Consider the following 13158-nt stretch of genomic DNA (forward strand, 5'->3'; position numbering starts at 1 on the left):
CCGAGCTAGGCTCGAAATACTACCGAAAAGATATAGCGTATACATGGGATTATCGTAGAACATGAACTATATGAAAATAAAGGGATTCGGTGAATCCATCATCAACAAACAAGTACATAAAGCATAATGCAAATAGGGGCAAATGAATCCTTGATCCATGTAAGACTAAGCCCAAACTCTAGCGCAAGCATCCATCAGCCATCACGTCTTGGATTCACAAGGTTACCTGAAAAGTGTATTAAACAAGGTCAACACTAGGTTGGTGAGTTCGTAGGGGCGAATGACGAGGATCTAATGCCAAAGCCATTCACAATATGAACAAAGCTAATGAACAAGGAACACACTTACAGTAAGCCCTTAAAAGGCACAAGTACTCAATATAGGTTGGCTCGTAGCGCAACCTGGACCCACATGTATCCATTGCACAATTATACCATAGCTAGAACACACATAATGCACAAGAACACAGAATGTCGACATCAACAAATATCCATCAAGTTCTAAAATGTCAAACATGTCCATCAATGTCCCTCAATTGTTCTCATGTCATCCAATTGTCATCAAGTACGTATAGCACCCGTTTATTGCACATGCACACATTGTCCCTCTATTGTCATCGATATTGTCATCAAGTACATAAGTACCCGTTTAATGTCATCAAGTACATAAGTACCCGTTTAATGTCATCAAGTACGTAAGTACCTGTTTAATGTCATCAAATCCATCATGTGCATCAACTCAACCATGCACAATGCACATACATTTCATACGACTTTACATTTAAGGATCTTAGATGTTTGTATACAGGGTCACCCGCAGCCTTCCCACCACATCTGCAACTCATTAAATGTATCATCGTCTTCCATGTATGTACAACTATCCTAATCATAGATAAATCAATCATACTCGAACAATCCATAATCAATCAATGTCCATCAATGACCCTCACATATGTATTCACATAATGAACTACGCAAGGTATTTAGAATACGCCTAGTAAACAAGAACAAGTAATAATGATATCGATAAGTATCTAACAAGTTCTATAATGCCAAACATGACTATCAATGTCCCTCAATTTCACTCAACTGCACGTAATGTACCTTATTGTACTCAATTGCACGTAATGTACTTCATTGTACTCGATTGTACATAATGTACTTCATTGTACTCAATTGTACATGACCATCAATGTTCACCCAGAAACAAACACCATGTGTATATACTTTGTACGATACTACTTTTGAAAGGCCTTTGATGTTTATATATAGGGTCACCCGCAACCTTCCTACCACATCTCCAAACTTTCGAAGGTATTATCGTCTTCCATATATACACAACTAACCTAAATGTCAACCAAACATGTACATACAATAATCATATAACAACCACGTATCTACACGTTAACAATTCCATCAATCAAACAATGTCATCACTCAAGACACTCAACATATGCACAACCAAGTCATGTCATCATCAAGGGAATCAAAGGTATGCTCAATTGAACTATGTCATCAATCAAGGCAACACATAATTGCATAAACAACAAGTTAACACACCAAGGTTGTACACTTTTCAGCCCGAATCTCAAACTAGTAGGGAGTTACGGAACTCACCTTGATTTCCAAGCAAAACGACAAGTTAATATCGAGCTATAAATGTCCAACGAGCGTCAAATGTCCACAACCGAAACTTCAACAACGATCTCATCCTACTTTACAACATCACATCACACAAATGCATTCCAACAATGAGGCCTAACTTTCTATACTATGACACAATCCCTAAAGGCATTAGAAGTGATTTAAGAACGTTTAAACAATAAATTGAAGAGTTTTGGCTAAATAAGGTCCAATGACTTAGCACCAAAATTTGACGTAAAAATCAAAGTGTTTAGGAATGTGTTTAGTCAATTTTGTTGACCTTAAAATGATGATATAAGACTAATAAACAAGTTTTGGATCATTAAAAGTCGACCGATAACCGAACGAAAAACTTGAGGAAAGGATAGAAAGAGTGCGGCCGCTCGCACGGTCGGCCGTGTGAGCGTCTATAGTAACTGGGCACGTAGCACGGCCATAAGCACGGTGCGTCTGTCTGAGCGGCCGTGCTCCGACTGGGCAGATTTTTTGACTTCAAGATCGACTAAGGAAGCTCCAAGACACATTTTTCCAAGACACATTTTTATGCATCAATCAACATATTTTAACATCATTAAACATAACCCACATCATAATCTTGATTCATAACATCAATCTTGACTCTATCCACCTCAAAACCCTAATTTCGATCCAAACAGTTTTTGACCCAAAATTTAACCCAATAACACTTATATTTGACTAGGAACATGATTACAAACATAAAATGATGATTATAGGATGAGTTTCACTTACCAATCTTACACCAAAAGCTCAAACCCGAATTTGACCCGATTAGAAGTTTCCTTGCACTTTCAAGACTCAATCTTTTGATATGTTATTAAGATGATGATGATGATGGTGAAAACCTCCAACAAAACTTGCTTAATCTTCCATTAAGAGGTAGAAATCTAGAAGGAGGGAGATATATGTGTTTGTGTGTGTTTTTCTTGGAAGAGAAAAGATAGAGAGGAAGATAAGAAATGAAATGGGTGGAGGAGTTGGAAGGGGCCCGGCTTAGATTCCAAAAAGGGTAGGCTCCCGCTCCGCCAAATTCGACAAATAGATAATCGTTAACCCTTCAAATGCTAAAACGAACCCTTCAAATTGATCTATCTGTACCATTGCACTTAATGAACTTAAAATTGCACCTGAACTATATTGGCCAACTCGATAGTTAATTAAATTGTACATATGGTCAAAAAGTCAGGAACCACGATTGTTACATTAGCTATATAAATTGTATCATAAAGAAATTCGAATATGTCTCATACATAATTTGTAATTATAAAATAAATTATGGTTAAATTAAACCAATTATCGAAACTAAATTATAATACAGTAGTGATAAATAAAATATATGTTTAGTTAGAGCTTGGATTTACCTTAAATTTTTGGAATCACATCAAAATCGGAACTTGTAGGCATAGTGGATGATGGTAAATAGCCTTGTGATTTCAGATCGTAAACTCAAACTTTTGAAGTTTTCATGTTAATTACTTTGTTATTAAGTAATATAAGTAATAGGAGTTAAGGAACTGAGAAATAAAAAAAAATTATTAATGAGACAACGATCAATCAAATAAGGTTATAATGTCTTTTCTATTAATAAGTCAAGAGTTAGAGTTTAATTCTAAGTCTAATAAAGAAATTGAATATATATACAATTAAAAAAAGCTAATTTAATTATTTAAAGTATAAATTAAAAGAACACATGTTGATCATGGATTACGCCACGTGTGGTTTAAAGAACATCTCAATCTTGTTTTAGTTTATTGGTAGATAGTTAAGATCATATCAAGGCATGCATAAGTACGATGTGAACATATGGGAGACCATTCCGTTCTAAAATATCTTTATCTTTAACTTTATCTTTATCTTTACTCTCATATAATTGAGGAGCCCCTTGGTCTAAATCTCAAATTACAATTTTGAACTACCTAAATTATCTATCTTCTTTATTTACTAATTTAAACATTTCTACCTAATATACCTAAAAGGCTAAAATACCTTTAAATCTCAACTACTCATTTTCTTTATCTTCTCAAATCTCAACTATTTATTTTCCTCTCTCTCCTCCACAAACCATTTTATTCCTCTAATTCATTCAAAATCTTTTATCTCAAAAACCGGAAAAATTATAAAAATTATATGAGTGTTTTTAAAATTTCATGCTCTTTTATTATAAATGTCATTCGATATACTTTCGACGAATTTTTAAATCTGAGGGCGGAGCCCGTACGGCTAAGACATTTGGCTATCATACTCTATGACTTATGATCACCTCCTAAGACCTATATCCCCACCATCTCAACACCGCAACGCGCGGGTACTTTCTCTCGTTAATGATAATTAGTATTTAAATATTATAATGACCAAACATATAATATACAGCAAAGTATTAAATATCAAAGAGCTTATATATATATGGCTGATTTCTTGATTTACGAAGCCGAATAGGATCCTTTTATCAATATTGGATCTCAAAAGTTTATGATTGTTGAAAGGAGTTGACTGTTGAGCACCCTATAGCTCCTTGCTTATACAAAAAAGAAAAAAGAAAATCGAAAAACAAGTACATCATTTGGGCAACATATATATAGACAGTGGATATAGATGTATCTTAAGAACGGATGTCATTTACTTCTCTTTCGTTAAGTATTTTCATACCCATATATCGGCCTAACATCATAGTTGTGGCCTGAGGATTTGTTCCTGGTGAGTTAAAAAATGTCGAAGCATCCACGACTCGTAACGATTCGATCCTGAGAACTTTTAAATGGCTATCAACAACCTTGTTTACCAAACATCCACCATGTATATGCCAAAATGTGGACAACGTTTCACGACAGAAAGTTTCAAGCGAATCCATATCAGATGGGTCATCGGGTAACGATGGCCCGATATATTTGAAAGATTTTCCACCAAGGATGTCATTAAACATATATTCTTCCATAGCCTTAGTTTCCAATACTTTTCTAAGTACTTCCACAAGATTGCCACATTGAAGTATGTCTTCTTTACGCGAGTAATAGTTAAAACGAACACTTGGGCTAATCGTCACGTCATTTGGTGATTTTAAACTTAATGACCCGGTCGATAATGGCCTTGAAACCTTACCTCCAATAACTACTACACTTAAGTCTATAGGTGGTAAAACATTCAAGAAAGGTATGAAAGTTATGATGGATGAAAGACGGGGGACGGCAGTCGATTCAACGTATGGGCCACTTTCCGTGATCCCAGCCACACGAACTCCTACATCATTTAGTCTAACCGGTACCAATAGATTAATCCCATTACGTGGATTATCAGCCATAAATTGTCCAATATAGGGATGGTCGTGAATTACTGGAATTTTTAGAGATGAAAGGTATGTTGTTGGCCCTATTCCACTCAATAACAAAAGTTGTGGGCTTCCAAGAGCTCCAGCACTCAAAATAACTTCTCCATATCTTTTTATGTGGACTTCGTGAGATTTTCCTTCTGAATCATGGTACTTAACACCAATTGCAGCTATACCAAAAGATAAAAATATGCATACGGTTAGACTCTGTTATTATCTTATTGGGACAAGAATAGACTTAAACCATCCTAGAGTTCAAAAATTACGCCAGTCATACTTCAAGTTGACACTTTTTCACTCGGACCATACCCATAAGTATGATAAATATTTATATGGTCCGAGTGGAAAAGTATCAAGTTTAGGTATGGCTTATGTAATTTTTAAACTGTAATTTATCCTTTTTTTTAAAAAAAAAACAACTTTAATTTACCCTATAATAAACTATCTTTTAAGATATATCAAATTAACCAAAAAAATAAACATGAAGAATGGTCACCTAAGGGTTGAGATGAGGAGAACATGACCCGATCAACATATGCATGAAGAACCACCTTTAAGTTTCCAGGGTTGGCTTTGTTGAGAAGCTCGACGGCTCCATGTCGTCTGCCAGAATCATCAAATGTCGAACCACCGATCTTGGTGCCTTGAACGTGGTCAAGGATGAACCCATTTTCAGGATTAACTCCAGCTTCAACAAATGCATTGTATATAGAAGCTTGCCATCGTCGTAAATAATTAGTACGAGTAACAATACTATTTTCAACCCACTCATAGGCGCTTTTGACAGCACTCATATCCCATTCAATTCCAGAATTCTTGTAAAAGTAATCATCGGCTCTCGAATAGAACCCAAAATTGATCATGCTACCACCTCCTAAAACCCGTCCCCTTGTATTGAATACACCATCTTCAGAGAAGAAATTTTGGGCCGGGGAATCTTCAAAATTTGCAGTTAAGAGGGGATTTATGGACCTGTTTTCATATTGAATATTAGGATCTGAATTTGATACACCACCTCGTTCAAGTACTAGCACTGAATATTTTTCGGACAATGTGGCAGCTAATGGACAACCAGCAGTCCCTCCTCCAACAATGATGTAATCGTATTCTGGTTCAGGTGAGAATTCGGTGGCTTCATATGTAAAACCAAGATAAGTTTCATCTGCACATGACACACAAAAGATTTGATCATTGTAGTCGTAAAACAAACATATGCCGGTTAACATACATACACAGCAAATTATCCATCCATGCTACAAGATTTTTTTTAAATAAAATTATGTTTTTATCCTTTGAAGTTAATTTATTAAATGTACACGTTGAATCACTTTGGTGTGAAGACAACAACGCCTATGCTAGCTAGGTGATCCTGCACCGCATCATGCGATAAGCTAAGTGTAGAACTCACTCCCAAAAGCTAGCTCAAAGGATGAGCGGACACCTAGCTTATAAACCACCAACCAATCCCATACTTGGCCGATGTGGGATCATATCACTGAGTTGATGGGGGCACCTTGAATATTGCTAATAGAGATTCAAGACTATTGAGTTTTGAATTTAGATTATGAGTTTTAAAAACTGTATTTCGAAAAAGGATGTGTACCTGCTTTTCCAAAATTGCATTTTCTACTCTTTAACATAACGCAAATAATTTTTATAGCCAAACACTTTTTACGATTATTTGCGTCATGGAATAATCAAATAATTCATTCAAAACACAATTCATATTTAAGATCATGAAAATTGCTAATAAAGTGAAGTGGATTGACTTGCCTGGAGGAGAATCAGGCTGAATGAAACATACAACTTTCAACTGTACTCCAAGACAGATTACCAGAAAAAAGAGTACAGACTTTTGTAACACTTGACTATTGTCCATTAAGAGATAGATAGAACTATCAAATATGTTGGTCCTAAATTAATACAGGATAGAAGGTCGACAATAGTTTCAAAAGTCATATAGTGCAAGTTGCCTAAGTGAATTCAATACCACATTGCCCATGTTATAATGCAAGTTGGCTAACTGTCAAAGAAGAGTTATTGTCAAATTAATTACTAACTCTTTATCTATATATGTACAAGTCGGCTAATTATCAAAAAAGAGTTTATACATATATCCTGCAAGTTGCCTAACAGAATTTTATTTTTGTCTTCATTTAATTGTAATGGTCCAACCATATATATGTTGATAATATAAACTTGGCCAATGAAATGTAATCTAAAATCAATAATACCCATATAATATTTAAGAAAGATAAAAATCCGTTTGATTTTATTCTATAACCGTTTTCTATTTTATTTGTAAACTAAATCACCATTCACCTATCATGTTTATTTTATTTCATAGAAATGATTTTTCTATTTGTAATGATTTAAAGTTAAAAAATGGTTATTTTCTATTTAAACTGAAAAATATACAATAGTATTCTTAAAAAAAGGAAGTTTGTAACAAATTTGTATCTTAACATTCGTTGTTGACCTCTTATTTTATACCATCAAAAGGTGTTACGTTGAAGGATCAATAAAACAAAATGAAAGTAAGAGGAACAAAGGGTCCATAGCTCAGTGGTAGAGCAATTGACTGCAGATCAATAGGTCACCGGTTCGAACCCGGTTGGGCCCTGTTTTTAACATTTTTAAGTTTTTTAAGTATTTAAGTAAGTACTGTACATATAATATGCAATTTATTCGTACGAAATTTTGTTGAAAGCTTAAGATTTGTTTTCTAATAATTTGTATCAAGAAAACAATGAATAAAGTTATATATAATGAGATTTGTCTTATCAGACAAATTACAATTATCTCCCACTTTACAAAATACATATCAAAGAAAAACTACTGATCATATCTATAGATTAAAAATGTGGAATGTATCACTGCTCTTGCCAATCAGGGATAGAACAGTTGCTGCAATATGCTTCGGGCTAAGCCCGGCCTCGTCTATTTGGTTGGGTTGTGCCCCGTGTTCGATATATCTGTCCGGAAGTGTCATTGCCCTCCACTATACAAAGATAAAACCAAAAAAGTTTGATAAGTTATTTTTCTGAATGGAATGAGCACTAAAAAAAAAAAAACTGGCATGAAAAAACAGAGTGATTTTAGTAATTTACCTTGAGGTTGCCATCAAGTAATCCATTTGAGGCCAAGAAATGAGAAACATGAGAGCTGAATCCTCCAATAGATCCTTCTTCCAGTGTGATTAGGACTTCATGGTTATTTGCAAGTTGTTTTATCAAATCTCCATCTAATGGCTTGCAGAATCGTGCATCGGCCACTGTCACTGAGATACCGTGAGCTTGAAGAAGTTTGTGTGCTTCTAAACAACTTTGTACTATGGTTCCATACCCCAATAAGGCCACTCTACTTCCCTCCTTAAGCACTCTACCTTTTCCGACCTATTGGAAGTACTCGAATCGTCAGATAAGTATTGATTATATGTTGTGAAGTATAAAAGGTGAAAGATATGACTAGTGTATATAAACTTAAGTACCTCAATTGGGGTTCCTTTGTTATCGGATGGGATGAATGAACCTATGCCGTTGCCTCTTGGGAACCTAAAGCAGCTTGGACGATCATCAATGGCTGCAGCCGTGGCAACCATGTTCATGAGCTCGGACTCGTCTGAAGGAGCCATTACGACCATGTTTGGTAAACAAGCCATGAAAGTTGTATCAAATGCGCCACAATGAGTTGGACCATCTGCTCCTACCAAACCGGCCCTGTCCAGGGCAAATCTTACCGGAAGCTTTTGAAGATCAACATCATGAACAACCTGCATTATTAAAAACCATTACATTAACTAATTATTCAAGAAAGATATTCCAATAAAAACTTAAATCTCTTAGAAATGGTCTAAAGATCTTACTTGATCATAACCTCTTTGGAGGAAAGATGAATAAATAGCACAAAATGGCTTGAGCCCTTCTGTTGCTAATCCGGCTGCAAAAGTTACAGCATGCTGCTCGGCTATACCAACATCGAAACACCTCTTAGGAAACTGTTTTTGGAAAGTGTTAAGGCCAGTTCCTCCTCCCATAGCAGCATGAATAGCAACTATTTTATCATCTCTCTCTGCCTCAGCAACCAAGGAGTCCGCGAAGTATTGGGTATAAGACAGGGTCTTAGATTTTGCTTTCAATTGTTTCCCAGACTGAGTATTGAATTTCACAACACCTATAAATAAATTTCATATTAGCCTCTGTTTCTGTCTCATCATGAGATTCAAATATTTAAGGAAAACAAGCAATACCATGCATCTTATCGGCTGCAATCTCTGCAGGAGGGTATCCTTTTCCTTTCTCGGTAACAATGTGGACAAGAACGGGTCCTGCATCAGGCATGGACTTAATTTTATTGAGAACATAAACAAGGTCTTCAACGTTGTGTCCATCTACCGGACCAACATAGTAGAGCCCGAGCTCTTCAAACATGGAAGCTCCTTGACCTCCCACCATTCCCTTCATATAAGTGTCCATTTTGGCTGCAACTTCATGTGTTGTTTTTCCCAATTTCTTTGTCACTTCCTATACATAGACAAGAGTTTCATACATCAAGTTTTTTTTCATACATTTATCCGTTTTTTAACCAAGTTGCAGCTGATTATTGCTGAGTTTTTTTTCTTTTTTTCATAGAGAATAGTTGAACAAAATTGATTTTAATTCATTTGTTCATTAAAATAAAAGGTCAAAATTCATGCTACAAGTTTGTATTACATTTTATATATCAAATTTGTGGAGAGCATAAAAAAAAGTGTAAATGAAAAATTATACCTTAGCAACTTCTCGCAGTTGGCGGACCTTCCTGCTGGTTTGTAGCCTAATGAGGGATTGGCTGAGGGCTCCCACTGGAGGGGCCGGGCCATCAAGAGTGGCGGTGGGTAGGGACACTTGGCGGTTGTCATTCAAGATTATAATAAGATTGGATTCCAAGTAGCCGGCATTGTTCATAGCCTCATATGCTTGTCCTGCAGTCATGGCTCCGTCTCCAATCACTGCAATTACATGGTTATCCTTTCCCAGCAGGTCTCTACCAACAGCCATTCCTAATAACAAGAAAAATATCTTTAAAAGAGGAAGTTTTACAAGTTCAACAGAGACTTTTTTCTTTTGTATCCAAGTTATACTTGAATTACTCTTTTAACTTTTCAAGTCTTTTTCTTTTAGTTTTGACTGTAAATATCTTGCTTTGTTTTATTAGAGGTGGCAAAATGTAAGGGTCGGGCCGAGTTGGGTGACGGGTCAAAACGGGTAATTTTAAAAACGGGTCAAAATGGGTCTGGGTCGAAACGGGCCGTTTTTAAAAAATAACAAATCAAACCCACTAAAAACAAATATTAAAACCATATTATTGATCAAAACTTTTTTTCACTAAAATTTGGTTTCGCATAACATTCATCGACCAAAAAATCGTATAGATCATTAATTTCTTTAGTTTAAAAATTACAAGATTTGATTGGTGTATTTACATAGTGATTTAATCTTAAGAAAAAAAAAAAACATTTAAGACGTCTAAAAAACATATATATAGTGAACTTGCATTCGATTTATTACTGTGTAGATATAACAAATTTACAAGAATGAAACAAATTTACAAAAACAAGTTATGCTCTGTTTCCTTAGCATATGGACGGTCCAATCACGTCCATTCCCTTGCCGCTTTCTTTCATTTGGAAGCAACAATATTCAATTAATCTATTTGTTCAGTTATTTAATCCTCGCCCAAACTAACCCGGTGTTTTTAAAATTGTATTTCACTTCCGCCCAATTAGACCCAATGAAATCACTGCCACCACCCAAAGCTACCCAAATTCCTAAAAAAAACCCAGAATCACTCGTTCAAATACATATGAGTAAGAATTGCTGGCTCTAGTTTTACACGATAGTTGGTAAAAGTTATATCTATGGAAAATAAATTTAAAATTCAATCCATTCACATATTTTATATCCAGGGTTAGAAAACACAAATAAATTTTATATCTAAGTGTTAAAAAACACAAATAAAAATATTTAAGGTCGAAGTTAAAAAGAATAACTCAAAAAGTCAAACTTCAATATATAAAATGAGACAGAGGAAGTATGAGATATAAATACAATTAGCGCCAATTAAGTTCAAAGATTGCATACTGGTGCATATATGACTAAACACTAATTAAGTATATAAAACAGCATAAATGAAATGACTATAGCAAAGAATGGAGATTTGAAGGTTACCTAAACCAGCAGAAATGCTAGTAGAGCTGTGGCCTGCACCAAAAGCATCATGTTCACTCTCATCTCTCTTTGGAAACCCGGCGAGTCCACTTGTTTGTCGCATAGTCCCCATTCTCGACCTCCTTCCCGTCAAAATCTTATGTGGATATGACTATACCAATAAACAAACTTATATATATCAGCATCACCATAATGTGATACAATAATTGTATTTGAATTGAATACGTATATGGATATGAAATGAAAGAACACAATCCTCACCTGGTGGCCAACATCCCATATAATCTTGTCATCTGGTGTGTTGAAAACATGGTGCAGTGCAACACTTAGCTCTGCTACTCCTAAATTCGAACTCAAGTGACCCCCGGTCCCAGATACCGTGTACACAATCTCTTCTCGTAGCTCATCAGCCAACTTTTGAAGGTCCTGTATTATATCATTATTTGAAAAAGGGTAAGGATTTGATAAATTTCACATAAAAGGATCGATCAATGTAAATTAAATTTATCGAATTTTGGTTAATGAAATTTACCTCTACATGAAGATTCTTCATATGCATAGGATGATTGATGGTATCTAAGATTGGAGTATTCGGTTTTTCCCCAGTGTACCTGAGTGTACTTGCCAAGCTCCCATTTATCCGTGCTATATTCGTAGTTTCATTATTTGCATTGTCCTTTGCAACAGCTACGATTTTCGTAAACTAATACAAGAAAGGATATATATATAATTAGATAGATATAAAAACTCCTCTAAGAGGGCTAGAATAAAAATGTGCCATGACCTTTGTTCAATTCCATGACTGATGACTTACAATAAAAACCAAAAGAAAATATAAAAATGTGAAACCTTTCGGTTGGTTGACTGCCTGGTCACATTTTTGCTTGATGGATTAAGCAAACAAGCAGAATTGTAACCATCTTGAGTTACATTTGATGATAGAAACATTGTCTTTAAAGCACCACAAGAAGCCATTATATATACGAGTAATTAGTAAGTATTCAAGCTAGCTTTTGGTTTAGTTATTATAATTAAGTGAAAAAAAAAAAAAACTACTAAAAGTGAGAGGGAAAGTATTAACTAATTGGTTGATTGCATATATGAGAAGTCGGCAGTTTTATATATATAGGCAACGCAAATAATGTAATAGATATTATTTGGTCTTACGGGAAATTCAGAAGTTGATGAGGAAGTCGAGGATGATATGATGACTGCTGGTGGCGATATGGAAATTAATATGGAAATTTGTGCACATAAAAACAGTCAAACATTTTGAGCCAAAACATGCGACATTTGCGACTTTAAGAGATTGGTGTTCTAAATATTTTAACGTGGGTGTACGTCCTAAATATGACCAGACTATGATATGACATACATTTGGTCAGTGTTTATAGTCAAATATGTGTGGAGATATATGTAATTTCTTTATTAATTTTTTTTATTTATTATCTATATTCTTTATTAAAAAGAATAGACCCTCTATTGAAAGTTATAGGGGAGAAAATGTCAAAATTGTCATCCGTTAAAACAATATCTTCTAAATACGATACAACCTCACTCTAAATGAAACAAAAACACCATTAGTCCATCAACCTTTAAAATAACTATACTAACCATTATATTAATTAGATTTACTTAATATCCCACACTACTCGTCGTCACCACCGTCAGTCACAATCGCATTGTGACCACCACCGCCGCATTTACGCGGGTACCATGCTAGTAAATTATTACTATTATAGCTTGTAATACAAAGTTGGCCGCCATCGTTCATTGTCACCTTTCTTGCGTATCCTAACTGAAATTTACGAATTTTACAAAAGTTTTAGTAATGAAAAAGAACATTTTTCAATCATTCATCGAAGAACATATGAGTTGCCTAATAATAGTTGCTCCCAGAAAAATAGTCGAACACGGAGCCTAACTGCACTTGTCATGTTTTAGGAAATGCCAAAAAGCTAAAATG

The 13158-nt window shown here is 35.0% G+C and overlaps 2 protein-coding genes and 1 non-coding gene across 4 annotated transcripts; 1 reads left to right on the forward strand and 2 right to left on the reverse strand.

Moving 5' to 3' along the window:
- Nucleotides 1-4038: 4038 nt before the first annotated feature.
- On the reverse strand, nt 4039-6943 carry LOC122599479 ((R)-mandelonitrile lyase-like). Of its 2 annotated transcripts, none has more exons than XM_043771995.1 (3): nt 6757-6943; nt 5480-6145; nt 4039-5153 (listed from the first exon to the last, which is right to left on the reverse strand). In XM_043771995.1, exons 1-3 carry the CDS (start codon nt 6860-6862, stop codon nt 4261-4263), a joined length of 1665 nt encoding a protein of 554 aa, XP_043627930.1. In that variant the 5' UTR covers nt 6863-6943; the 3' UTR covers nt 4039-4260. The 2 variants fall into 2 exon arrangements, with proteins under 2 accessions (XP_043627930.1, XP_043627931.1); XM_043771996.1 differs by lacking the exon at nt 6757-6943 and adding an exon at nt 6587-6679.
- A 591-nt stretch (nt 6944-7534) lies between these two features.
- Nucleotides 7535-7606, forward strand: TRNAC-GCA. Its single transcript has one exon. It is a non-coding gene; the product is annotated as a tRNA-Cys (tRNA).
- Nucleotides 7607-7681: 75 nt separating this feature from the next.
- Nucleotides 7682-12259, reverse strand: LOC122599194 (probable 1-deoxy-D-xylulose-5-phosphate synthase 2, chloroplastic). Its single transcript, XM_043771656.1, has 10 exons — nt 12042-12259; nt 11725-11895; nt 11454-11618; nt 11193-11343; nt 9753-10024; nt 9233-9506; nt 8849-9156; nt 8474-8755; nt 8094-8378; nt 7682-7984 (listed from the first exon to the last, which is right to left on the reverse strand). Exons 1-10 carry the CDS (start codon nt 12165-12167, stop codon nt 7832-7834), a joined length of 2187 nt encoding a protein of 728 aa, XP_043627591.1. The 5' UTR covers nt 12168-12259; the 3' UTR covers nt 7682-7831.
- Nucleotides 12260-13158: the final 899 nt, after the last annotated feature.

This window comes from Erigeron canadensis, chromosome 5, assembly GCF_010389155.1.
Source record: "Erigeron canadensis isolate Cc75 chromosome 5, C_canadensis_v1, whole genome shotgun sequence".
Classification (NCBI taxonomy): domain Eukaryota; kingdom Viridiplantae; phylum Streptophyta; class Magnoliopsida; order Asterales; family Asteraceae; genus Erigeron; species Erigeron canadensis.

What these genes read in the sequence shown, in the direction of transcription:
- LOC122599479 (XM_043771995.1), bottom strand. Translation starts at nt 6,862, where the DNA reads ATGGACAATAGTCAAGTGTTACAAAAGTCTGTACTCTTTTTTCTGGTA. An exon ending in TCAGCCTGATTCTCCTCCAG is followed by an intron (nt 6,146 to 6,756) that starts GCAAGTCAATCC and finishes TGTCATGTGCAG; the next exon opens with ATGAAACTTATCTTGGTTTT. An exon ending in CTCCTCATCTCAACCCTTAG is followed by an intron (nt 5,154 to 5,479) that starts GTGACCATTCTT and finishes CTTTTGGTATAG; the next exon opens with CTGCAATTGGTGTTAAGTAC.
- LOC122599194 (XM_043771656.1), bottom strand. Translation starts at nt 12,167, where the DNA reads ATGGCTTCTTGTGGTGCTTTAAAGACAATGTTTCTATCATCAAATGTA. An exon ending in TGAAGAATCTTCATGTAGAG is followed by an intron (nt 11,619 to 11,724) that starts GTAAATTTCATT and finishes GATATAATACAG; the next exon opens with GACCTTCAAAAGTTGGCTGA. An exon ending in AACTGCGAGAAGTTGCTAAG is followed by an intron (nt 9,507 to 9,752) that starts GTATAATTTTTC and finishes GTCTATGTATAG; the next exon opens with GAAGTGACAAAGAAATTGGG.